Here is a 25,599-nt window from a genome sequence, read left to right as displayed (position 1 = left end):
GTTCTTTAGCCTCAGTTTGTCGTCGCATGTTTGGATGATTATATGGAGAACTGAGAGTGGACAGAGATTCTGGGTTTGATTGACCAAACGTTAGGCAGCTAAACTAAGAAACGTTGGTGTAGCATTCTGTTTTCTGATTGGTTGCTGACATGAGGAAGGTGCTGATTGGTTGATCTGTTCAGACAAAACATCTGTGTCTGGAGGTGTGTGAGTGAGATTAAGAAATGCTTTCAGCAGCCGCTATACTACTGAAGTTTTCTCCTCATCCATGGTCACCATGGAAACCCCTCCCTGGTAAACTTGTGTATTTTATATGGAGCTAATTTCATTTTTCAGTGTTTGGCAAATCTGGATAATCCAAGTCTCTGAGGACAGTAGTTTCATCTGTGCCACATGTAAATCATGAACTTCACATGTACCTTAAACGCCTCTCCCGGCGCAAAAGGGAAGAAGGAGAGCGTGTTCTCGGATGGACCCCACTTCCCCCCCATGCAGGCGTTGCGTTGGACGGCCTTTTCCGAGAAGTTGACCTTCAGCTGCAGGCCCACGTCGGCCTCCGCATCCTCCTGCTCGGGTTTGCTGGACAGAGTCACCTCAATGCTGCACCACAAACACCAGGATGCAGTAACGGTCACCAAAGGAACACATCCTGTCGGCTTCTTTCAAAATAAAAGACACGCAGAACCCAGGACATCACAGGACTTCACACAAACGCAAAGGTTAAAGGCAGAAACGGAGACAGGTCACAGGTGTGGAGGGTCACCTTTAGCGGGAATTCAGGCCCTTTAGCGCCATCCTGTGTTTGTTTTATCAGGTCAATGTCACCTGAGCATGGAAACTTTTGATCTGGGTCATTTGGGAAATTCTGATTAAAAAAAAGAGTAAAGACAGTTGTTTATGACTTTACCAAACTCCTAATGAAAACAAAAGTTTTTGAGTTATTATTCATATTATGTAAAAAAAATGACAAATTCTGCCAGAGTGTAAATATATGAGTACAAATGAGATGTTTTGAAGAGTGTCGATTAACATCTTTGCTGAATACTCAGTTACTTGTTCAATTTTAATTTCAGTCAAACCAAAGATGTTTGAGAGACAGACTATTAAAAAAAAAAATTAAACATCATAACTAGTTTTTATGGTGACTTAATTGGTGTGCTGTAACTTTTCCTAATAAAAAAGTCTAAGTTATTTTATTTATGAAAGTTTATTTATTTAAAAAATGATTTCTTTCAATAAGAAGCCTTGTTATTCAGACTTCAGAAAAAGATTGTTTCTTTTATTTTTACCTTATCCCTATCCGTAAATAGTAACTTTCCTTCATGACTTTCTACATTTTTTTGTGTTTTTGTCCAGATTAAAGTGATTTAAAATATCTCCTAAATTGTGTGTGTGAGTGATGGAAACAATGTCTGTGTACAGATGCTGTGATGACGACCTGGAAACCAAAACCAAAACCGTTTTTCACAGCTGTCAGTCTGTAAAACTCTCAATAGAAAACAGTTTTGGGGTTTAGCTTTAGTTTTCATGCAGAATCAAGTACAATAGAGATAAATAATGAGGCATTTTATGAGAACCGAGCCGTTTTCATTGTGAGGAAGGGCAACAGAAGAGAATGAGGTGTAAAATAAGAGGCCTGGGAAACCTTCCAACTGTCTGGGAACTTTGCAGCGATTGCCATCTCGAAAGCTGATGTTATCCAGTGAATCATTTTCCACTGTGGCTGTTGGGATTTCATGGGATTTGCAGTTCCTCCACACTCAATTTACAAACTGATCCTAATGAAGAAAAAGCGCTCAGGCGGGCGATTCCACAGCTGCCACAGCGGAGAACATCTGCTCTGAAACTCTCATGCCCTGTGAAACGGGAAAGCCGCAACAGGCAGGGTGTCTCCTCAACGACAGGGGAGGGGGGGTCAACAGAAAAAAAGGCTCTCACCTCTTCGGCTTCTTGTTCACGATTCCCATGATGACCAGTTTCATTGAAGGCCTCATGCCTCCCTTTATCTCTCCCGTGTACTCCTCCTGTGTAACAATAGACACAGCAGGTGAGCGTCGTGCCCACAGACCATGTCGGAGCGGAGCTGCAGCGGCTGGGAACAAAAAAGCCGGACTGATCTGCCTTCGCAGAACCAAACCACAGTTTCAGGGAAAGCAAACAAACCAGAGGAGACGTACATTCTCTTTCTTATCCTGGTCTTCCATTCCACTCAGGGCGCGACGCGGTGTGGATGTTTCAGAGCCGTGGTGCTGACTGAAGACTGATTGTCTCTGGCTCCAACCGGCAAACCCCTCCTGTACCAGGTTGCCATGGAGACTGGCTCCCGGCTTGGGGATGGAGGGAAACAGAGGAAGGAAGGGGGGGGGTTGTTTCAGTCTCTCTGGGTGGTACAGAGATGTTTGAAGAAAGGGGTTGGCTCCATCCGTCACTCTCACCTCAAATGCTCTCTGTGTGCCCTTCTAGAAGGACGTCTTTGTTGCAGTGTCAGCGTTTTTCACCGAAAGCACCAAATGCAGCAGATGCGTTCACTGCCTCCAACCTGACACTGAAATGTTGTTTCTTTGCAGATCCTGTTTGAATTTGCTCCTCTTTGCTGGGTAAAACATGTCTCAAGGTTTGGATTTTCATGTATGAGATGTTTTGGAAGGTCTGGGCCAAACAGAAACCCCACCTGTTCACACCACAGGGACCAGAACAGCCATGATGGCTGACCTGCCACAGACTCTGGATGAAGGTTCGAATCCACAACTGTGTGAGGCTTTTTATGATGTTCATTCCCAAAAAAAATACAAAGATTATTCATTGAAAGAGAAGAAAAATGTTATTTCAAGGGAAAAATTGAAGTTATGAAAAGGCATAGACTAATAAAATATATATATATTTTTTATCCCCACTGTGGAACAGAACCATTTTACACTTAAAGCAATGTCCAAACAGAAAAGAGTTAAGAATAAATAGGAAAAAATATGATTATTCATAGATATGTTCATATACAAACTATAAATTAACCGTGATAAATCTGATAACATTTTTGAATATTAATTTGTGTAGGGATGCATTTTGAATGTGTTTGGATTTAAGATTTAAATTCAGCCTGATAAGTGTTTATGCATATAACATATGTCGGATGTTTCCTTGTGTTCCTTGTTCCTCCTGTTTTTTTTTTGTCCCAAGTTTCCTCTTAAAGTTTGTGTCCGAAATTAAATAATATCAATCAGTTTACATGTTGGGATTCCCCTAAACAAATGGATGATGGGAAATGAGTGCAGGCTAACTCCTGCCACCAGTCCCGCCCACAACTCAGAGGTGAATTCCTGAACTCCTGCCGCACTGCAGAAATTATGTTCTAGAAAACTACACCGTTTTTGTTTTTTGCTTTGCTGTTTTTATTGTTTTTGTTTTGTTTTGCTTAATGCTCCACCATCATAATTAAAAGACCACTGGGAATACTTTGAAAATTGATCAACAGATGATTGGAATGGGACTTTAAAGCTCCAGAGGGACAAGCTTATTTTCTGATCTCTTATTTTAATTGAATGAGTAAATTAGAGATGCAAGTATTTAATTTAAATCTAAATTAAACTATGTTTACAGTGGGTCTTTAAATGAGCAAACAGAGATTTGACATAAATCCAGTCAAGTGTCGAAACAGTTTGGGATTAGCAGAGAAAACTTCATGGGAGCTACCATAACACACCGCTCTACATGTAAAGAACACTCTGGAACTATTCAAAACTGAAATAAAAGGGATTTTTAGCCGCTTAAAATCATTATTAAGAGTTTTTAATCGTGTAGTTGCTATATTTCCAACTGCACTTGAACATACCATAAAAAATGCAAAATAGGGGTACCGCCCACCTCATGTCAACCTTTGACCAACCAGAGGCGGTCAATCAGCTGACTTTGTCACGTGATCTGAGTTCCGGAGCTAGCTTAACCGCTTTGGAGCGAGTCGTCTCTCAGCGAAAATGTTCTCCGATTTACAGGAAAACATCGTAAAAGATGAGTAAGTTAACTATCTGTTTGCTACAGGTTTAATTCTAAAGACTTGATACTGAACTGAGTTTTCAGGGAAGTTATCGCGATAGTTTACACACAAAACGTTTGAGTAACAAGGCGCTAATGAGATTTGATGTCCACAGTCACAGAAATAAACTCCTGTGAATGTTAAAGACACGTTACAGAAAAGCTAATTTTTCTAAACTATTCGATTTTGTTTACTTGAAGAGTCTTTCCCGCTTCCCTCCAAATATAAACAAAAGGAAAAAAGTATCAAGAAAAGACAATTGATTAGTTTAAGTCGGTGTATTCAAATGTAACAGCAAGAACTGTGTTTTCGACAGTTTACATCGATTTTCGGCAGCCAAAATGGTCTTTGCTTTAATGTCAGTGACAGCAGGTTTAATGATTTTGAAGATTGGACACAGTAGATTACAGTAAAGTGATGATGGAAAAAATGCTTTAAACCAGCCTGAATATCTGCCAAGATACAATCTAAAACTTCACAACTTAATTTGATTTATACTTAGATAAAATGGTATTTGATTTTCCATCAAGTTTTGAAAAGTAGTTATAAAAAAACATAGATTATTAGTTAGAAAATTTGGAATTGTTACGTTAAAAACAAACACAATAAAATGTTTTTACCTAAAAAAAACACAAACTTTGAAGCATAACCCGGAGTTTCCCTCTGCTGGGGTCAATAAAGGTCATCTTAGGTTTTTCATAAAAACCCTTCATCTCAGGTGAAGCCTTGGCGCTCCCCGGCTCCACGCCGACGGAAGGACCTCCTCATCAGAGACTGTAGAGCGGTGGAGAGTCTCAGCCGGGGCGATCATGCATCCCTTCGGCCGCGAGGCGGAGACGTCCCTTCAAGACCTGTTCAAGTACTTCCAGAGGGCCCTGCAGCTCGGCGAGTGGGAGCTGGCGAGCGCCTGTGTCCCACAGCTGATCAGCTCCTCAGGAGGCCTTTCTGAGAAACTGAAGGACATAATCAAAGCTGTCATCTGCCATCCTCACAGTTTAAGGTGGGTCTCCTCCATGACGAATGATCTCTACCGGATACGCCAGCAGGCATTCATGTGTTCTGACCCGTTTCTCAGATGGGAGTCCGTTGGCAGTCCGCACAGGCTGGCGTGGTTTTGGCTCCAGGTCTTGGAAAAATGGACAGAAGAGAAGGTTATTTTGAGAAATCATTGTCCAAAAGATGAAAAATAAAAAGTTGGAAAAACCTCTGAGAAAAAATAATGACAAGAAAGTGGTGTGTTTGTTTTTTTTTCCAGATTCCTCCCCAGACCAGACGAGAGTTGGAGTTTCTGCTGCTCCTGGAGAAACTGAGCTCAGAGGGGATACCAGAGACCCTCCTCCAGGTCTCTTTTACACAGTCGTTTGAATTCTTTTTCTTTAGAAAAGTTGGCCTCTTGCCGTTGAACTGTCGCTCTGAACTCTTTACCAGTCAGAGGTTGTGAAACAGCATTTTCAAAACAGCTTAAATGTTGTGCATATCTTTATTTTTTCCAATGTTTACTGTTTGTTTTTTGCATATATTTATGGTTTTTCCTTGTACATAAATCATTATAGTCTAATTCCATGTATGCGCATTCACACTAGGTCGCTTAAGCTGATTCTGATTCTAAAGATCAGTTTCTGGTGTCTCTGCAGGATCTACATCAGGCTTTCTCTGCCTTGCCGTCATGCAGCGGCGGTGCGGTTGCTGCTGCGGAGTCGTGTCTGCAGACTCTGTTGCAGAAGAAGAAGCCCAGACTTGCTCAGACGTTAGCAGAGTTTCTGCAGGTCGAGTAAAACAACAAACACTCGTGGCGTTTTGTTTGGATTCAGTTTTTTCTGCCGTTATTTATTAAGTTTGGAAGGTTTTATTTCTGCAGACGCCCAACAGATCACAATTACCTCTGCGATAAAGTGAAAAAGGGTTTTTTACTGAAAAGTTCATTATTTTTAGTGGATTTCAGTGGATACGTCATGTTTCCTGCAGGATCAGTCGGGCCCTGAAGGCATCACTCTGCAGCACATATTCATCCAACACCTGATGAGGAAGCTGCAAAGGCCTGAAAAGATACCAGAGGGGGAGGAGGAGGAGTGGGCGGAGGACATCTACGCCGTGCTGGCTCTGATGCCGTGGAGGTCCTGCGGCGGCGGCCAGCTGGAGGCGCTGTTCGAAGCCCTGTGGGCCGCCAGGGCCGGCCCCCTGAAAGAGGAGAGGATCCTCGGCTGCTTGATTCGGCCGCGGTGTCGCAGTCTGGTCTCGATGTACTGCAGCGCGGCGGTGGGGCTGCAGAGGGACCTCCTGCTGAGGAGCTCGCCTCCAACGCAAGGTAGGAGGCCGGGAAAGGGAGGCGCGGCTCAGACTGACACTAACCTTCATGTGGGAAGAAAGCTGCTGACAATATTTACCTCGTTGCCACTTTTTAAAACCATTTCTCGAAGGATTTGGAGTCAAATTAAAATCAGTTAAAAACTTCTTAACCCTTTGAAGTTTGGGGCCTTTTTGTGCTGTTTTTTTACAATTGTAATAATTTACCTGTAAAGCTTTTTTTTGGCAACACTCGATATCCTTTTATCCTTTAGATTAGATAAGACTTTCTGTATCCAGCGATGGGGAAATTCTTTCGTCTGCAGCAGGAAAAGGACATTCAAACACAGTGCAACAATATAAAAGAACAGAAGAACATCTTGTCACACGACAATTACGTTAAATCAAAAGGAAAATAAGAAAGCCACACTAAAACAAGGATACCCATCATAACAGCCAAAAACGACTGAAACAATAAATGAAACACACACTGTATGGTGTGTCACTATACAGTGTTGCACAGTCTGATGGCTGTGGGGACGAATGACTGGCGGTGGCGCTCCGTCTTGCACTGTGGGAGTAACAGAAGGAGCTGGTCAGCGCCTCTGTGGAGTAATATTTATGCCTCCACATTGCACTCAAAACTTTCTTTTATTAAAAATTTTCTTTTCAATTTTTTTTCTTTTTTTTTTTCTTTCAGAACCTTTTTTTTCTCAACATTTTATTTTTACTTTCAATTTTTTTTTTTGCTTTAAAAAAATATATAAAAAAAAGTTTTTGAAAGCAAAAAAAAAAAAATGTTGGAAGCAAAAATGTAAGATTTTCATTTGCAACTTAGAATGTTTTGTTTGCACCGTGTTGGCATGAATGTGACTCTATATGCCTCTACGGTTTGGTGCAGAGGGTTATCCATGATGGTTGTTAGCTTAGCCAGCAGCCTCCTGTCCTCCTCAATTAAGAAGGTGTCCTGGGCTGCACAGATGACCCCCCCCCCCCGGTACACAGCCCACAATGGCGTCTGAGAACTTCTGCAGGTGACGGTGGTGGGAGCAGTATTTAAAGTCTGACGCCAACAGGGTGAACGGGAAAGGGTTCAGTGCTGAGCTCACCTGGCTGAGGTCGATCATCTTCATAGCCTTCATCAGCTGGGAGCTTAAGGCGGTGCTTCTCAATACGTTTTTGCAATGACGTCGGAAGCTCCGCCTCTGCCATCTTCTCCTCCTTTAAGAAGGATCGTCTACATCGTCATTCCTTTCAAGATCAGAACTAGAATCTCTATTTTCTAAATGCCTCGATGCGTCAATCATATCCGTTGTTTGTTTTGTGACTCCACCTTCTACTGGCCCACATGTGGAAAACATTCACAGAAATGCACAGAATAACAGAAAAAACTCTGTCGCCGATTTTACACGACAGAAGTGAAATAAAAGTTGGTTTAGTGGAATTCCTTTGCTCCTATTGGCTGATTACCAACTTTCAGCACCACAAACAAGAACAGCGAGGTCTTGAAAAGTAAGACGTAGAATATTTTCAGACATTTATGTTTGAAGGATCTTGTCAAATATGCGTCACAAATCTTGTTGTCAAACCGGCCTTTTGAAAACACAGAGGCTCCTCCCACCTCGCCAAATCCTGAGTAAACTTTATTGATATTTTCTGTAAAACGGAGTTGACGTCTCCCCAGTAGGAGCTTTCTAAAAGTAAAACCTTTTTGTTGCCAACCCATAAAATTCCCAAATTTATGGACCTGATCCTCCGAGACGTTTCTGACGCTTCACGGCTCCTCAGACCCACAGCTGGAGCCAAACGTGAGACCAGAGGGGAACATTCACAGGAGAAAGTGACCAAAATGAGTCCAGAAACTAGAGGAGGTCCAGGAGGAATAAGAAGGAGGGTCCAACCTCCTGCAGGGTCTGAAGAACAATCAGAGACCCAGTTTGACACCAAACCTTATTCCAATAGAACAAGTAAGTTTGTTTACCGTCGTCATGGTGATCCCCCCCCCCCCCCCCCCCGACCTGTTTTTTAAAACTTGGAATGGACCGGGATGAAGGAGAATCTGCAGACTCTCCACTAAACGCTTTTAACGCTGGAAACTCCCAAGAAGGAGAAACCTGATGCTGATCGTCACATTGATCTGTGGGAGGGGCTTCAGAACCAAAGTCCTGCCTTTCTCTCTGTGAAGCGGACAATCGTCCTCACTTTGCTGCTTTGAATGTGGAAGAAGTTTCAGTGTTCGAGGATCCAACTCTTCATGTTCTAAAGCTTTGACTGCAGGTTCCTCTAAATCGGTTCCCTTTTTTTCTCTTATTGGTAAAGAAAAAAGCTGAATTCAGACTTCAACCTGCACGCTCTGGGGAACGACTTCTGCTGGAGGAGGAGAAACGTTGGCACGGCCGTTTCCTCCCCTCAGTCGCACTTCTGCTTGTGCCCGTCTCATGTCAGGGCGAGTCCGCCAGCGCGCCGCCGAATCCCAGCTTCACAGGAAGCTCTGGATCTCTGTAAAATATTCCCGCTCTGGTCGCTGTCGATGACCTGGATCAGGTGTTCAGTCACTCAGAACCTGCTGATAAACAAAGTGGTTTCATCCTAAACACAGATTCCCCATCTAAAAGAACATTCTTTTCATCCTTTATCTCCTAAAAGAACAATCCGTTGGTACATAAGCAGTTTACCATCACCGTTTTGTTTTGTTTTAGACCGTTTCATGCTAAACCGGATCAAGATTTGATTTCTGTCCCGCAGCCGTCCTGGACTGAAGGACCAGATTGTTTCTAAGATTCTTCTTTTCTTCTGAACCTTTCAGGGAAATTTCACCTCCGCCACAAACTCAAAAACTCCACCAGCTAAAGTCTACAACCACAAATGAATTTTGGTCGACGGTTGACCTCGGGAAGAAGCAGCAATCTTGAATTTTCAAAAGATTTGGCGTAGCGAGGTCTCAAACGTGTCATTTCCACGTTGCGCACACATTTTAAACTGGAATGTTTTGAAAATGTAATACAGGAATCGTTGGCTTGAGCTGAACAAAACAATATAGCATACCATATGAACATATTAGCAATGTGGGCGTGGTTAACAAAAAACCTCGGTTGCCAAGGAAATCCAAAAGTTTACTTTGGCTGATTCTTCTAAAACTCATATAGACCTGTTCGTCACCACCGGGCGACCAAAAAATAAAATGGTTGCTATGGAGACAAACCAACATAAAATCCGCCATTTTGAAAAAGGTGTTTTGTTTTTTATGAATTTGCCACGTGCCGCTCTGACCAGGCTGGCAGAGGGGGAGGGGTGTGTAGCAGCCGCTCAGCCAGTGGGGGCGGGTCTGGGGGGGTTGCTGCAAGGGCGGGGGCAGTTGGCGCATGCTGACCATACAACGTTAATTTACTTTGACTCTTTTTGCTGAAATGTGCCGTAAGAGGAAGTAAGATTGTCCTCACAGTCCACGACGGCTGCTGGTCATAATTCTAAATCCAGGTTGATGCACTGAGCCAGACGGGTGCATTCGAGGCTTATGACTGCTGTTGCAGTTAGAAATTGATGAAAGTGGATTGGGTATCAATAATGTCAATAAAAGAAAGGATTCTTGACACCTTGGATGGGAGAGCAAAGGCTTTCATCGTTGCTTGTCGTAAAGGGAGATGACAGTTTAGTCTGCTCAGCGCGTCAGCCAGGTCACTGTGGCGTTCTCGGTGTCTCGAAGTACCAGACTTGGCTCCTGTAGAAGTTCTTTATCTCTCAGACTTAATGGGGTGGAGGCTCTCCTCACAGCGGCCCCTAAACCTGCTCTGCGTTTCCGCGGTGTCCGTTTCTAACCTGTGGCGGTGCGTTTTGCTTCCAGCTGACCTTCCAGAAGCAGAGAAACTGGCTCTCAGTCTGTGCTGTCACCACGATCGCCCTACTGCCTGGAAGACCATCTTCTTCGAGTGCCTCAGCAGCGGAAAGCACTTCCTGGAGCAGGTCTTGGTGAGTCACCTTAAAAGAACAAAAGCATGCTAGCGGACTAACGCAGTCCAATAACCGGCTGTGGTTCTGAAGGTGACTGCGCTGGACCTGATCAAACACCAGGAGTTTGCTGAGCTGCAGGCTCTGCTGCGGCTGGAGTTCCAGCCGCTGTCGCGCCTCCTGCTGCTGCTGGGGTGGACTCAGAGCCGCAGCCTGGACTCGGCTCGGACTCTCCTCAGGATCCTCCACCAGGAGCAGGTCTGGGTCGCGGTGCTGTGCAGACGCAGGCGTCCCTGCATCCAGATCCTCATGTCGTCTTCTCTTCTGACCTTTCAGGCTGCAGCCGATGACTCCGTGCTGCAGGAGTTTGCCGATCTTCTGTCCTCTCAGCTCGAGATCCTTGAATGGTGTAAAAACAGCAACCCGTAAGCGCCAAACCGAGACCGGCTTTTAACCACGTAATGCCAGCGTGACAGCGTTGGTTTCTGCGCAGGGGCGTTTCCATGGAGGCTTTGCTGTTGCAGCTTCACACTCTGGACAACCACTCTGCTCTCTACATCCTCCACTCCCTGACTCCTCTGACCCACTTTGAGGAACGGCGGATATTAGAGCTGCTGCAGCAGCCGCCAACCGCGCCCAAAACAGGTTCAGCGTCTGCACCTCCTGTCTGCTGAAAGAGTCTGGGCTTTTTCCATTATTTTTTTTGTTCGGATTTCCAGCAGGACACCCCGGTGCCGCCCCACATCTGAGCCTGGCCGCGCACAGGAACGTCCTCCTGTTCCAGGGCTTCTGTGCCATGAAGTATGCCGTCTACGCCGTGTGTGTGAACGCACACCGACACTCCAGCTGCAGTGAGTGTGCGTCTGTGCTGCATCAGCTGCTTCCAGACGCAGGAATGGACCGCGACAGGACGTCCTCAGAAGGTGTGAAGTCCTCCCTCCCTCGTTGGTTAGGAAAGCCCAGCTGTTTGTTTACGTTTTTCTGTTTTTCCAGGTCTCCATTTACTGTTTCAGCACTACCTGTCGGAGTGCCAGCTCTACCTGGAGGCGACTCCTGCCATATTTCGCCTGGAGCTCCTGGAGAACATCTTCTCCCTACTCTTCCTCTCCTCCTGGGACTTCCAGTCTGTCTCTGAAAGCTCATCAAGCACGGCAGATGCAGGAGCGGAAGTCGGTCAGACTGAACTCGGATGCTGGGAGAAGCAGAAGCCTCCCCTTGTGGCGACCCACTGGGGTCACCTTGAGCTGGAACACTTCATCCGGGGCTGCAGGGGGTTCTTGGTGGATGTGACGGCCATGGAGGGCTTCCTGAAGCTGTTGAAGAAAGCCTTGGAGGACATGAGTGCAGCGGGAGAGCGAGAGGGTCACGATGGCGGCGGGGCGGGGCCTCAGGAAGCCGAGGCGGCTAGTCTGGGCTGCTCTGTGACTCCTGAGACGTTCGAGTCCCGCCGCCAGGGACTGTCCAAACGCATCGCTGAGGCTCAGTGGAGGCTGCAGATCGTCACCAGCAACCAGGGCGTGGCCGACGGTGAGCTCCGGAAAAATACAGCCCTTCTGCTTCAGGTCATGTCTGACCTTCCTCACTTTTGCAGGTTCAGAAAACGCCACGCCCGTGTCGGGACTGGATTCTGCTCCTCCCCCTCTGGGACGCAGCAGGAGCTCCAGTCAGAGGAGGAGGAGGAAAGTTTCGCGGCTCGCCGCTGAGCGGCAGACGTCCACAGAGCAGCCCGCCGGGGACCTGGACGCCTCAGGTGAGCAGACTCCCCCTCCACAACACCTTCCGTCTCACCTGCAAATGCAAACCTGTGCGACTTCAATGCTTTAATAACCCAGGAAGGAAAGTTTTTAGAGGTTCAAAGGTTCTGCAGGAAGGAACAACCAATGAGAAGAAACCAATTCACAATGAAAGCTTTGAATGTTTCATTCATTCATTTTCCCTTCAGTTTTTTAAACTGAAAACCATTTTTCCTATATTTAATTTCCAGAATAAATCCATTCATATCCTTTTCACTCCTGAGTTTATGTGAGTGACGTCAGAGTCTGAAGGGATCGCATCTTCATGTGAAACAAAACAGCAGCTGATAGAAAAATAAAAATGATCCAAACATCTGACAAAAAAGAATATTTTTTATTCCCCACTTTATTAAAATAATGCATTTTTCTACTTTATTTGCCCCTGTCACTGGTACAGCATCATTTAAGAACAGTTTAAGTAAAACATGTCAACCGTTCAAACTTTCCAAACCTGATCAATAAATCTCGTTTCATGGCGGTTCGCCAAAGTCTCCAATGCTGGTTAACCGATTCCGTTCTGTGTGTTTGCGGGTTGCCAGATGGTGCTGGGGGGGCGGAGCCTTGCCCCTGCGGGGGTTCTCACAACTGGCTGGTCCCCGCCATGCTGGCCCCCCCGGAGTCGCTGCTGATTTCCTGCATCCGCCGAGAGAACTTCATGGAAGCACATCAGGTCTGTGGTCAAACTGAGAACCGTCGCGTTCCGGTTCCTGCTGCTGAACCGGCGTTTCTGTCGCTCCGCAGGTGTCGGCGGTTCTGGGTCTCGGCGCGACGGCCTGCAGCGGCGAGCTGGCCTTCATGGAGCGCTACAAAGAAGTGCTGGTGGAGTTGGGACGGGTGGAGCAGAAGATGGAGAGCCAGTCCATGTCGTCCTCGTCGTCTTCGTCGGAGGGTTTGGGCTCGGCGGCTGGGAGCGGCGGTGGGCGGAGCCGGCTGGGGAGCAGCGGCCGGTCCACGCTGCAGGCCATCGGGAGCGCCGCCGCTGCAGGTACGACGGCTCGGCGTCACCTTATCCTCGATTTAACCCACAATCCGTTAAAAGGCTGCTGTTGTCTGTGAAGATCTGAGACTTTTTGAAAACATCTTGTAGAAAATTTAGAGGAGCTCAAGTCCAGATCTAAACCCATTCAATAAACCGGCTTCACTTTTACAATCTGGTTTCAAACTTTCCCCATTTTTGTTCTTCTTAATATAAATATTTTGAGCTGAATTCGTGGTGTTTGTTTCCTCTTGCATGTTCTCATTTAGATATGTAAGGCCGTTTCTGTCCAGACCTAAAGGAAAATCCCGGATTCTTCTGTTTTTTTCCTGCAGGAGTGGCTTTCTACTCCATCTCAGACATCGCAGAGCGCCTCCTCAGCACCCCCGCTCACCCCCTGCCCTCCCTGGAGGAGGGCTACTGGCTGAGCGGCTGCTCTCCGGACCCGCCCGGACCGGTGTACGCGCTGCTGGAGGAGCTCAGCCCCGCGGCCATGGCGGCCTTTGACCTGGCCTGTTGCCACTGTCAGCTGTGGAAGACGTCGCGGCAGCTGCTGGACACGGCGGAGCGCCGGCTCAACGCCAGCCTGGAGGCCCGAGGCGAGAAACTCTGAGCGTCAGTCTCTTCGTTAAGACGCTCGACGTGTTGACTCAAAACGTTTCTCGCTCAGGGATTAGAGTGGACCCGAAGGCGGCGCGTCCTGAAGGAGTCAGCGGGTTCCCCGTGGTTTTGCAGAACATCAGCAAGATCCTGAATCATTCTGCAACTCACAAGGGTTCTGCTAAAGCAGGTCAGTGAAACCAGTGGAACGTGACGAGAAACCCACCTCCCAGTCATGCCTGCAGGGTTTAAGGTCCTGCGTGTGCGTGGGGTCAAGTCAGTGGAGACCAGGTTGTTTGTTAGAAAAAGGAAAAAAAAGAAAAATCTGCAAGTAGTTTTAAGCGCAAAAGTACGTTTTGTTACAGCAGAGTATTAGGGCCACCATGAAAGAAGAAAAATAAACAATACAGTCATAAAATTGTTGCAGAATAAAAATACAGTTTTGAGAAAAGTCACATTTTTTGCAAAAATAAAGTTGTCAAATTAGAAGAAAACGAGAATAAAATCTTCAATTTTTCTTTCAAAATGGACGGTTAAAAGGAAAAAGTCCAGCTTTTTTGTGGATAAAATGTCACAATTAGCTTTTAAAAGGTTTCAGTGATGATGATCTAACATTTAATTCATGCTGCAGATAATTCAGACAATTCATTTCCTATATTTTCTTGGTAAATGAACAATTTTATTTTTTATAAAGTTACATTATTTTTGAAAAACCTTTTCCTTGGAAATTTAACTTTAAATTTTTAAATGATAAATTCATAAAATTTATTTTATAAATAAGTCTTTTATAACTTGACAAATTTACTCTCATTTATTGATCGAATTTCTTTTTCTGTTTGAAACTTGAATTTAAAAAAATTCTGAATCTAAATCTTAAAAAAATGGCAGCAGATGCTGTTTTGTATTTTGAACTTTTGTTTTTTCTGTGTTGGCCGTTTATCCAATTTTTTACAGGGGCGGGGCTTTTAGGCCATTGGCTATTGGGACATGATTGACAGGTGATAGGGGTTATGGTGATGTCATTACTGCTCCACAACAGCATCAGAGGAGGGATGATGCGGGCGGCGCCAACAACAGACGCCACTTTGGAGCGGAAATGACGTCACCGCGTCCTCTGTCATCTACAGTCAATCATGGCCGGCAGCCTAAAATCCCCGCCCCCACCTAAAATTAGGATCCACTTCAAACACGAAAATTCTGAACTGAAACTGTAAATTGAGAAGTGAAGACGGAGAGAAACAAGAAAACAGGAGCTGAAAATATGAAACGGCAGCTGTTGCTAAGAAACATTATTTTTTAACAGATTAATAGTTTTTTATTTTATTTCAAGTTTCTTTTTCCAAGACTTCAATAGTTCCCAGAACCGTTAACACAAGCTGGTCGGTGGAACGTAAGGACTTTAGGGGGGAATATCTTAACAGCAGACTGGAGAGGTAAGAAGGTGCCGTACCTGCCAGAGACTTAAAAGGACGGACCAGAATCTGAATATAAACTAAATATTGCACGGGCAGCCAGTTTGAAGAGGCCAAGATGGTTGATTTATTTGTGTTTGCCCCACAAATCAATCTGGCTGCTGCGTTTTGGAGCAGCTGCAGTCTGGCTATGGACGTCTTAATAAGCCAGCATATAAAGAACTGCAATCATTTAGTCTGGACAACACAAAGGCACGGATGACGATTTCAAGGTTCATTTTTGATATAAAAGATGGGCATCGTAAACCCCTCTGACTGCTGCTTTGTTGATGTTTTGGCATTCGTAGAAGCCGCTGGCGAGGACGCGGCGTTTTCCAGCCCGTTCGGCTGCTGCGTCCAGGAAGTGCTGCAGTGCTGCCACCCCACGCTCAGCGAGGAGAGCATCTCGGCCCGCCTCAGTCTGACTCAGCGTCTGGAAAGCATCGTTCAGGTCCTGAGCGCCGCCACTGATGCTGCAGGTCAGCGTGTGTCCACAGATCTAAAGGCTGTTTGAAGGATCTGGACTTTTCTTTACAATATTTACGTCTATGGAGTCAGAATTTTTGTCCTAATTGAGAAAAAAAACAGTTTGTGTCCAAGACAAAAAGACTGCCGTCTTATTTAAAGACCCATTCAGATGAAAATGATGTTTTTGGTGTTTTGAATATGTGCTTTTGACAATTTTTTGATGATGGAGGACATTTACAAAGAAAATTAAGATTAAAACTGCATTTCTGAGTATTTCTTTATCCAAATCGTTGTGAATCAGTTCCAGACGAAAGTCTTCCTCTGGAAAAAGATCGTATCTTTGATGCAGAGAAAACGCAGGCCACAAGCTCCCAGCAACAAGGATGGGTTGGGGTTAGGGTTAAACGATCGGAGTGGGTCTTTAAAGGCTGCTGGTCAGATTTCTTGCTGACGTTCCTCCTGGTCTTGCAGAGGGAAATGTGGGCGGCGCCCTCCTGGCGCTGCTGGTGGAGCAGGCCGGCCTGAGGCAGGCGGAGCTGGACGCCCATCCCGTGCGCTCCAACATGAAGCAGCTGCTCCGCACGCTGGATCAGCTCTGTCCCTTCGAACCAGAGCTCGGCCGGCCGGATTACGTGCGCAGCTTTGTGGACTACGTCAACACGCTGGCCTCGGTGTTGGTGCGCAGCCTCGGCCCTGAAGGTAGAACCCTTCCGGTTCTGAAAGAGCTCAAACGGTTCTGTGCTGTGATTTCATCCTGCTTTTTTTTTTACTTTAGATGAAACCAACAAGGTAAAGCTTGGAAATCCGATGCTGGTGTTGCTTCAAGCGCCATTCCAGCTGGTCGCCCACCTTCTGTTTGAGAGACAGGTGTCTCCTGGCAGGTAGACGGTTCTCCACCTGGAGTTTGTGACTTTGTTCAGGTCTGTCTGACTCAGGGATGGGAGAAAAACTCTGTCTTTGTGTCCTGGTGAATCTCCAGAGTCCAGTCCTTGCTGAAGCAGGAGGGGCTGTGCCTGAGCGTCCAGCAGGTGATCGTGCAGAGGTGCTGCGAGGCTCTGCCCGTTTGGACTTCCTGTTCAGGCGAGGTCAGAGACTCCCTGAAGGACCAGGGAGCGTTCAGCGTCGCGGCGTTGTCCCTCCTGCTCCATCAGCACGCCCGGCATCTCATGTCCGCTCTGGGAATCTCAGATCCTCGCTCCGATGTGAGCTCAGAGTCCGAGCTCTCCGCGGACGAATGCTCCACCACGCCCAGCAGCCTCTCCACATCCCCGCCCTCTCAGTCAACGTCTTCCTCCTCCTCCTCCTCCTCCTCAAGTTCCTTTGTCCTCACGGCTTCGGCTCTGTCCTTCCTGAAGTCCTGCTCCCCTCTACTGGCTGCGCTGTCGTGCTTGAGCGCCTGCAGAGGAGAAACCGCCAAAGCCCAGTCGTCGGGATGGTCCGGATACTTCCGCAGCGTCCGGAAAGATGTGGCCCTCGACGGCGAGCAGCTTTTCCGAGAAGCTGACGGTCTCCTGAAAGAGTTCCCTGTCCTGCAGGCTTACCTCCAAACCATGGTTGAGCCGCTCCTGGACTCCACCTGTGAAGGAGAAGCTTCTGCTGGACTCGGAGCCTTGATCTGTGGGAAACCAATCGTCAGCCTCCTCCTGTCTGGGCCTCAAGAGGAGGTGACACAGGCTCTGGCGGCGGAGGCCTTTGAGAAATCCCTCATCTCCAGAGACCTGAGTCGAGCTCTGCGTCTGATGGAGCTGTACGGACATGACTCCAGCCAGGAGGGGGCGCTCCGAGACCGCCTGCTGGCGTGCTCGGCCTTAGAAGGTGAGAAACGGTGGTGTGGTGAATCTGGTCATTTTGGAAACGGCGCTGAGCGGTGTGCTGCACGTGCAGATGGAGATGAAGGTCCAGCTCAGCTGTTCAGAGTGAGGGACCCCAACCTGCGAGCCCGGGTCACGCTCCGGGCCCTGGAGCAGTGGCCCCTGTCCGCCTGCCTGGAGCTGATGGAGTTCTGCCTGAACGATCAGGACACAGAAAGCGAGCTGAGAACGGAGCTGGAGCTCCGGCAGAAGGAGCTGAGCGTTTACCACCAGGTAACCTTCAGCTCAGCGGCTGAAACCTCCATGTTAGAAATGTTTATTTGCTGTGAGGGAACCAGAAACCTCCTGCTTTTTGCTTTGAGTCCGGTCTGTTTTCTCATCCCAGATGATGAGTTTACAGCCGCCCCCACCCGGGTCAACGTGGCAGGAGCTGAGGGCGGAGTCCAAAGCAAACCCAGAGGCCGTACTATCCATCCTCCTGGAGACCAAAGTGAGTTTTGCAGACCCACGCTTCCTCAGTTCAGCTTTGCGTGAAAGAAAAGTCTGAGGAGTTTCTTTCTTGCAGGAGTTTGCCCTGTGTGAGCAGTGGGCGGAGCTTCATCCGGTGTCAGAGCAGCTGAGGCTGCAGCTGCAGACGGAGCATCTCCTCCATCTGCTGGAGAAAGGAGAGACGAACGAGGCTTTTCAGGTTCAGACCTCCCAGCTCTCTCTTCTCAGTTCAACGTAATCCTGACAGCAGCGCTGAAAATGCTGTAAAGAGACCATGAAAAGCTTCATCTGCTTCAGTAAATTTGCTGGGACGAAATTATTAGCCAAACTGGCCCAGCTGGCCGGGTGGCCGGGACGGGGGAAGTCTGGGCATAAAAAAAAAAAGAGGAAAACGTCATTAAACTCAAGTCTGATGGAAAGAAAAGCTGAACTTTGAAGGAGATTAAAGCTGAAAAGAGAATGTTTTTTTTTGAAAAAAGCTAAACTGGATCAAAAAAACTGAAGTGGTTTTCTAAAATGGTTCCAATTCTTTGGGTTCATTTAACTTTTATGGATGAATTGAAGCTGCAAAACTCCAATGTCCTGGATGTTCTGAACATCAGACATGTTGAAGGAAACTGGGAGAGCAATTGTTCTGTATTTACTGTACATGAACAGCTGAGTGGAAAACTCTTCACCCATGAAGGATGTCCTCTGCTGGTTATTGCTGTTATGGCTGACAGAACCGGTTCTCTGCACCCACTGACTTCATTATCGTTTCTCTTTTTTCTTTTCTTATGTTTGATCCTCATTTTAGCTCCTTGAAGGCATCACCGACTCAGCGGGTCTGGATGTTTGTGAGCGCGCTCTGGATCGCCGCCCCGGGTTGGCGGCGTGCCACTTCCTGTCTGACTACCTGACCGTCCACTTTCAGAGACAGGTGTCTCCGGCACGCCGACGGCACATCGAAGCTCTCCACCTGGGATCAAAGGTGGGAAAAAGGCGGCGTTCGGTCACATGACTTCTTTTTGGAGGTTGAAGGAACACATCGGCCCTGCAGAGGGTTTGTTTTGCCTCCGGATGTTGTGTAACGCTCCTCTAGGTGACGGTGAAGCTCTGACACCGTCACGCCCCATCATGCATTGAAGGAATGTGTCTGACATCAATAGAAATTCAACAAAACCCAGTTTATACCAACAAAGCCCGAGTTGAAGCAACAAAGAATGACTCTAAATCAGGAAATTGAATGTGGGAAAAAGTCTTCTGTTGTGTTTTTAAACAGCGAGGAGCCAGAAAGATGACTGAAACCTCCAACGAAGGTGGAGGGCGTCGTTGTTGTTCTTCTTTTACGACTTCGGCGTACACACCCTCTGTGCTTCACATGTTGCAACTTTTTTTTTATTCCTGAAATGTTACTTTTGTTCAGGAGGTGCTGTTCCTGCATGGAATCCAGAGCCCTGAAACGGGACGTCCTGAACCATGAATGATGACGGGGATTCTTTAAACACGTCTGCTCCCCCAGGTGCTGCTGACTCTGCCCCCCGCTGCCAGGCAGGACTACTTCCCCCTGCTGTCGGAGCCCCTGCTGATTCTGGAGCAGCTCCTGATCAACCTGAAGGTGGACTGGGCCGAGGTGGCGGTGCGGACCCTGCGCGGCCTGCTGGTTGGTCAGGAGGCGGGTTTCGGAGCGGACGACATAGATAAGCTGCTGGCGGACTATGCCGGCAAGGCCCTGGACTTCTCCTGCGCTCCCAGAGAGAGGTCGCGCTCCGGTGAGTCTGCGGCGCTCCGACCCGTCGGGTTCCCTCTGCGTTCTGCGTGTGAACGCTCAGGTCTTCCTCCGCAGACTCCGTCGTCAGCCTGCAGGATTCCCTGCTGCCGTGCCCGGCTCACGACACCAGCTCCCACTCATCGGGGCAGATGGAGTCTCCGGCGTCGTCTTCACGTGGGGTTTGCTCAGGTGATTCGGACTTTTTCCGTTCAGTACGGATGTTCAACCTTCGTTGTTGTTCATTGCAGACAGCACCCCCACCCACTCCGCCTCCACCAACAGCTCGGACCGCGGCTCTGTTGGCCGGAAGCGGCTCTCCGTGGCCAAGTTCCAGCCGCCGGATCGGCCGCCGGCCCAGAAAGACTGGGTCCCCGACTCTCAGCGGGACTTGTGCATGGTGTGCCGGCGGGAGAGGTTTACGATGGTGAGGCGGCCCCCTAGGGGGTCATCAGGCGGTTTCTGAAGTCATACGGAGGCTTGACTGCACCGTCCGTGCTCTCAGTTCAACAGGCGCCATCACTGCCGGAGATGCGGCCGTCTGGTTTGTCAGGCGTGCTCCGAGCGCCGGATGTTTGTTGACGGGTTTCCAGGGGAGGAGGTCCGAGTCTGCGATCAGTGTCACTCCTTCTTTCACCCAGAGTAAGGGCTCTCTGGGGTGGGACTCTGGGCTCTGATTGGATGATGGAACAGGGAGTGATCCTGCTTTTGTTTTGTTTGCAGGTCTGAAGATGAGCTGGACTCCCCTGAAGGTAAGTCAGTTCTTCAGTTTCCTGCTGAAGTTCCATCGGTGTTTCAGGGAAGTTTCAGAGCCGGGATGCTGCCGCTGCTCTGTGACCAGCTGAGCTTTGGTCTCCCGCTCTGCCCCTGCAGGGGTTGGAGGCTCTGCAGAAACGCCGCAGGACCTGGATGGGATGCTCCACCTCCCCGAGGTGGTCCATCGACGCTTCCAGCTCAGCACCAACCCCGCCGAGAACCAGCTGCTGCGCAGCGGGTTCTACTACGAGCAGGTCTGGACCCGCCTGTGCCGGTTTGGTTTGGCTTCACGTCACGTCGTTGATTGTTTCTGCATCTCCTGCAGGCTCCCAGTGCGCACCTCTGCGTGGCCATCCTGTCCCTGCACAGCGACCAGACCGCCTGTGGGCACCAGCTCATCGGCCACTGCCGCTCTCTGTCCCGTAAGCTGACCAACCCGGAGGTAGACGCCGGGCTCCTCACCGACGTGATGCGGCGGCTGCTGTTCAGCGCCAAGCTGATGTTCGTCAAAGTCAGCCGCAGTCAGGACCTGGCTCTGTGCGACAGGTGTGACGCTCGCTTTCAGGGATTTGTAAAACTTCAAAAAATGAAGACAGAAGATCAGGAGAAGATCTCAGAATGGATGGTCAGCCAGTCTGCTGCTGATGCAAAGTGATGCAAAGTGAAACGGTCCAGTCCTGATGACTGGTGAGACATGAAGAAAGGGGTCGCTGTGATCAGAGCCGTAAAAAAGGGATTTGAAACCATTCCTTCTTAAAAACTCCTCTTTTGAACATCGTTAAACAAACTCGGGTCCGTGCTCCACTGCTCCTTTCTCCACTTCTGCTCCTCCGTTCCTCATAACTACTCCTCTCCACAGTTACATCAGTAAAGTGGACGTGCTGAAGATTCTGGTGACGGCTAGTTACAAATATATTCCTTCTCTGGACGACATCCTGGAGACGGCGGCAGTCGCGCGTCTCCGTAACCAGCTGCTGGAGGCCGAACATTACCAGCTGGCAGTGGAGGTGAATCCTCGACTGCTTTAGTGTGGACGGACACGTCTGAGCGTTTTGGTTCTGAAACGTCTTCGCTGCTCCTCCAGGTGTCCACCAAGAGCGGCCTGGACCCCGCCGGCGTGTGGCAGGCGTGGGCCACGGCGTCTCTGAAGGCCGGGAACCTTACAGCGGCGAGGGAGAAGTTCGCTCGCTGCTTGAAGGCTCCGGTGGACCGAAACCAGCTGAGCCTGGGTCCTCCTCTGCTGCAGGAGGTCGTCCAGCATCTGGAGAGCAACCTGCAGCCTTCTCAGGCGACGGTAGGACGACTCCTGACGGAACGCCGTTTTTCCTGATCTGTCGTCGTACAGGACCATGAAACCCACCGTCTGTCATTCACTGACCCCTCCTCTGAAGCAGTCTTGTGGAGAAGACATTCTGGCGTCCCTTCGAGAGCTGGAGGGGGCTCTGAAGGAGTCTGCGCCTGTCGAGCGGCACGACCACGCGGCGGCGAGCGGCGGCCTCAACCCGGAGTGCCTCTACTACCTGAGCGCATACGGCACTCACCTGGCTCTCGTCAGCTTCTACATGCGGCACAACTGCGTGACGGAGGCCTTAACGTACCTCATCAATAAGGTCAGGAGCGCCGAGGAAAGAAAGGCGGAGCTTTTGTGGAGTTCCTGAAAAGAAAGATTTCCGAGTGAAGTGTGTGAAAAAGGCAGCGTTTACTTCCCGTCTGATTCTGCCGCTCAGGACTGTCCGGAGGAGGTGTTTGTGGAGGGGGTGCTGCAGCCCAGTCTGGAGCGGGGGCGGCTCGGCGTGCTGCAGGGAATCATGGAGAAGCTGGACCCCGGCCTGGATTCCTGCGTCCGCTACCTCATCGCCTCGTGTCAGTTCCTGCAACGCCGCAGCTTCTACCACTGTCTGTACCAGCTGCAGCAGTTCATGATGGTCCGTCCCTGAAAACCACGACGCCACACGCTCTCCAGAGCTCTGACTTGATTTTGTTCCCCCCTCCGCAGGATCACGTGCGAGCCGCCATGACCTGCATCCGGTTCTTCACTCACGGAGCCGCTTCCTACGTCCAGCTCGGGGCGCAGCAGCAGGTATCTGGCAGTTTCTGTTCTTCAGGTCTGAGAGGTTCGTCTTCATTTTTTTGACCACAAACTTTGGCGCAGCGGTGGTTGGTGAAAGCCAAAGAGCACCTAAAGACGTACCTGCAGGAGCAGCAGGGTCGTGGTGCCGGGAGGAAAAGGTCGTCCGTCAACTCCTTCAGGAAGACGATGTCCTCCAGCGATGTGTCCAGGTCCTCTACAGTTGTTTTAGTTTTTTTAGTCTCCTTTTTTCCGGCTTCACAGCACAAACGTCGTCTCTCCTCAGACACATGAACACCATCGAGCTGCAGCTGGAAGTCACCCGCTTTCTTCACCGCTGTGAGACCGCCGCGGCGTCCAAGTCTGCGCCCACCAGCCCACCTTCCACCAAGCCCTCCGCTTCACTGCCCACTCTGTTTGGAGGAACCCCCATGAAGGTGGAGGTGGCTTGCAAGGTGCAGGTTTAGCCATAGCCGTCCTGGCTTTATCCGTTTTTATGCTTTTTTTCCAGAAACTAATTCATTTCCAGAGCAGATTATGAACTCACACCTTCAAACGTTTCCTAACATAAAAAAATGGAATTATTTGTGGTTTTTAGGTTCAAATGTTTTGCTTTAAGAAAAATATTTGGGGGGAAAAGAAAGCAGTGAAGTTTGAGGAATCCCATTGGTAATTGAACCCTCACCTCTGGTGCTGCAGGTGATGCTTGGAGGGAAAAACATAGAAGAAGGCTTCGGCATCGCCTACAGAGTCATCCAGGTTTGTTTTTCCAAAACATAGTTTCATGAATAGACTGTTTTTGAACCATCCGTTTCCCGTCTCCTATCCTTCCAGGACTTCCAGCTGGACGCCCCGGCGGTGTATGTCCGGGCGGGGCAGAGGCTCATCCGGCAGCGGCAGTTTGCCTCCGTGCGGCAGCTGCTGAAATGCGTGGGAGAGTCCGGCTCTGCCACCAAGAGCGACTGCGACGCGCTGCTCCTCAGCTGCGTCGCTGCCGCAGACAAGGCGCCGGCAGACGTAAGGGGCAGACATTTAGCCGGGACGCTCGGCCTCCTGCTTCGTGGTTTTAATGCCGGCCTAAAAGCTGTCGTTGCATTTCGTTTTGGTTCAGGCTAAAGAGCTGGAGAGTCTTGTTCTGGAGATAAAGAGCTCGGAAAACAAGGTGATGTGAGACTGAACCTTCTCTGCAGACCTCCCCGCCTTCGTGAAGTCACGGTTCTCACGCGTGTTGTTGCTCCGCCCACAGATCAAAGCCTACCTGCTGTGCAGTAAGCTGAGGCCGGCGTACCTGCTGGCGGTGAAACTGGAGCCGGGCCAGGCCGGGCCTCTGGTCCAGGAGGTCCTCCAGGCAGCAGAGGAGGCGCAGGACTCGGTGATGCAGAACATCTGCAGGCAGTGGCTCTCCGAGCACAGCAAGTCGTCTCGCCAGGGCCGACCCAACGGCAGGTAAAGGGCGAGGTGAGGGTTCTGTTTCAATGTGAAGACGCCCTCCACTGCCTAAACACGCTTTCACCTCCTTATGGAGAGTAACACAACTAACGAGCGAAAAGGAAAAGTCATGGCCAAGATTCTGCTTCATGGGAAACCATGCAGCCGTCTGTCGTTTGTTTCTGCTGCGGGAAATCCTTTTATTCCTGAAAAACTGTTTACCTCCACAAAAGGTGCATGCTAGTGAGTTAGGAGTCCATGAAGGAAAAGTAACGTCGCCTGCGGCGTTTTGGAAAACCTGGAAATGTATGAATTGTCCTGAGTGCAGAACTCAAAGCTTCTGTGAAGCTGAGAATCACCGCAGTGCTTTATTTTGAACTCTGACCTGCCATATTTGAGACATCCTTTGGTCAGATGGGTCTCCTACCTCAGCCTGAAGGAGGAGATCTTAATCTGCAAAGTTCCTGACAAACCGGATGTCTGAAGCTGTCATGTCTTTGTTGTTACAAACCCGAACGCTCATCTGGTTTCCTGCACAAATCCACTTTTAAAAACTGAATACTTGTGAAGGATTTGAATACAGTGAACTCCTCTGTGGGAGCTTCTTCTGCTCCATCCACCCCAGAAGAACCGCCGTCAATCCCGCCGGGTTTAATAAAGGGAAGCTGACAATCGCTGCTGCCTCCGCCGGTCTGAACCCCCGTGTCTGTGCTGACGCGTCCCTCTGCTGCACTCGTTTTTTTCTGGGACACGTTTTCCTGTAGGATTCGGTGCAAACGGGAGACGACGCTCCCGAACTCTCATCACTGCCGCACTTTATACTAAAAGAGAAAGCTGTGGGAAAACGACGCAAAGACGGCCAGATTTCAACCACGTTTCCTTAATCGCCTGTGACATAACGATAAAATAAAACCTTTGCCATACTGACAGTTTTGTGGTCGTCTTTCTTTTACACAGTTTATCAATTTAGGTGATTAAATTTGTAATTTATGCCCAAACAAAGCTATTTCAACACAAAGAAGGAAGCCTTCCATGGTAGAGCACATAGGTGAGAGTGTCATGATGTGGGGTTGTTTAGCTGCTTTGAGTTGAGACAACAAAAACACATCAACTGCTGCAACACAACAATGTCAGGTTTACATCTTTTATCCCAAATTCCCATTTTTTCTGTTTTACTTCTGTAACATTTTTCAGCTTTTATGTACTTTGCAGATTTATTTTTAAATCTTACGGATAAAATGATAAATCTATGCAACTTTTATCTGCTGATGCATGATTGCAGCTTCAACACGCTGCACAAGAAGTGCTGCTGTTTTGTTGCAGAGAAAAGTAAGCAACCAATTTATGAAATATTAACAAAATGTCTGCAAAGACGTCCATTTAATTTTCGCTTTTTCTTTATTTTTTTTAAACAATTTAATTAAAATGTGTTGAGTGTTGCTCATCTAGGTGGCAGTGTGATGGTGTGGGGCTGTTTGGTATCAACAAAAGTATTAAAAAGAAAGTATTTAATGTTGCACTGCTTAAACACTGGAAATCTTAATTTTACATCTTTCATCCTAAATTCTCTTTTTTTTATTTTACTCGTGTGAAATGTTTTAACGTATTTTGTTAATTTGTGTTTAAATCTGAAAAATGAAATGATAAATCTTCTTTTCTGAACTTAGTTTGAACAAAGTTAAGTTTAGCGACATTTTTATTTTTAGTGAACAATACAGGTTCTAAAAATGACCAAAAAATGCAACAAAATTTGGGGA

At 48.3% G+C, this 25,599-nt stretch overlaps 2 protein-coding genes across 6 annotated transcripts in view; one reads left to right on the top strand and one right to left on the bottom strand.

The window, feature by feature from the left end:
* si:ch211-10a23.2 (Galectin-related protein A-like) overlaps positions 1-2,555 on the bottom strand; it is a 3,829-nt gene extending 1,274 nt beyond the window's left edge. Inside the window, exons 1-4 of one of the 2 annotated variants that reach the window (XM_004082091.5) lie at positions 2,436-2,555; positions 2,178-2,327; positions 1,939-2,024; positions 420-600 (exon numbers count right to left, since the gene is read on the bottom strand). In XM_004082091.5, the coding sequence (XP_004082139.1) occupies positions 420-600; positions 1,939-2,024; positions 2,178-2,204 (294 nt within the window). In that variant the 5' untranslated portion in view covers positions 2,205-2,327; positions 2,436-2,555. Of the gene's footprint in view, positions 1-419; positions 601-1,938; positions 2,025-2,177; positions 2,342-2,435 lie in introns of those variants that run through there. The other variant, XM_078941191.1, reaches the window with a different exon arrangement.
* Positions 2,556-3,874: 1,319 nt separating this feature from the next.
* Positions 3,875-24,771, top strand: zfyve26 (zinc finger, FYVE domain containing 26). 4 transcript variants are annotated; one of them, XM_023951605.2, is made up of 43 exons: positions 3,875-4,006; positions 4,746-5,027; positions 5,103-5,178; positions 5,283-5,369; positions 5,662-5,793; positions 5,993-6,332; positions 10,152-10,276; positions 10,349-10,513; positions 10,592-10,680; positions 10,749-10,900; positions 10,978-11,178; positions 11,249-11,782; positions 11,847-12,005; positions 12,588-12,718; positions 12,790-13,033; positions 13,360-13,623; positions 13,695-13,814; positions 15,384-15,554; positions 16,015-16,242; positions 16,319-16,424; positions 16,523-17,358; positions 17,428-17,627; positions 17,740-17,844; positions 17,920-18,042; positions 18,640-18,813; positions 19,345-19,594; positions 19,669-19,767; positions 19,842-20,017; positions 20,096-20,232; positions 20,314-20,342; positions 20,464-20,600; positions 20,672-20,892; positions 21,206-21,353; positions 21,431-21,640; positions 21,738-21,956; positions 22,074-22,271; positions 22,343-22,426; positions 22,499-22,626; positions 22,701-22,869; positions 23,114-23,173; positions 23,249-23,431; positions 23,526-23,576; positions 23,661-24,771. In XM_023951605.2, exons 2-43 carry the CDS (start codon positions 4,837-4,839, stop codon positions 23,862-23,864), a joined length of 7,656 nt encoding a protein of 2,551 aa, XP_023807373.1. In that variant the 5' UTR covers positions 3,875-4,006; positions 4,746-4,836; the 3' UTR covers positions 23,865-24,771. The 4 variants fall into 4 exon arrangements, with proteins under 4 accessions (XP_023807373.1, XP_023807374.1, XP_023807372.1 ...); XM_023951606.2 differs by having other exon boundaries at positions 10,975-11,178; positions 21,741-21,956; XM_023951604.2 differs by having other exon boundaries at positions 10,975-11,178.
* The last annotated feature ends 828 nt before the right edge of the window (positions 24,772-25,599 follow it).

Source organism: Oryzias latipes, chromosome 22 (assembly GCF_053564925.1).
Source record: "Oryzias latipes strain Hd-rR chromosome 22, Olatipes_Hd-rR_3.1".
In the NCBI taxonomy this organism is placed as follows: domain Eukaryota; kingdom Metazoa; phylum Chordata; class Actinopteri; order Beloniformes; family Adrianichthyidae; genus Oryzias; species Oryzias latipes.
Note: the sequence above shows the minus strand (reverse complement) of the source record. Positions and strands in the feature narration are given on the sequence as shown.

Bases quoted from the DNA above. Each gene is read 5' to 3' on its own strand.
- zfyve26 (XM_023951604.2), top strand. From the start codon at position 4,837: ATGCATCCCTTCGGCCGCGAGGCGGAGACGTCCCTTCAAGACCTGTTC. The intron at 15,555-16,014 runs GTCAGCGTGTGT...CTGGTCTTGCAG, and splicing joins CGCCGCCACTGATGCTGCAG to AGGGAAATGTGGGCGGCGCC. The intron at 23,577-23,660 runs GTGATGTGAGAC...CTCCGCCCACAG, and splicing joins TAAAGAGCTCGGAAAACAAG to ATCAAAGCCTACCTGCTGTG.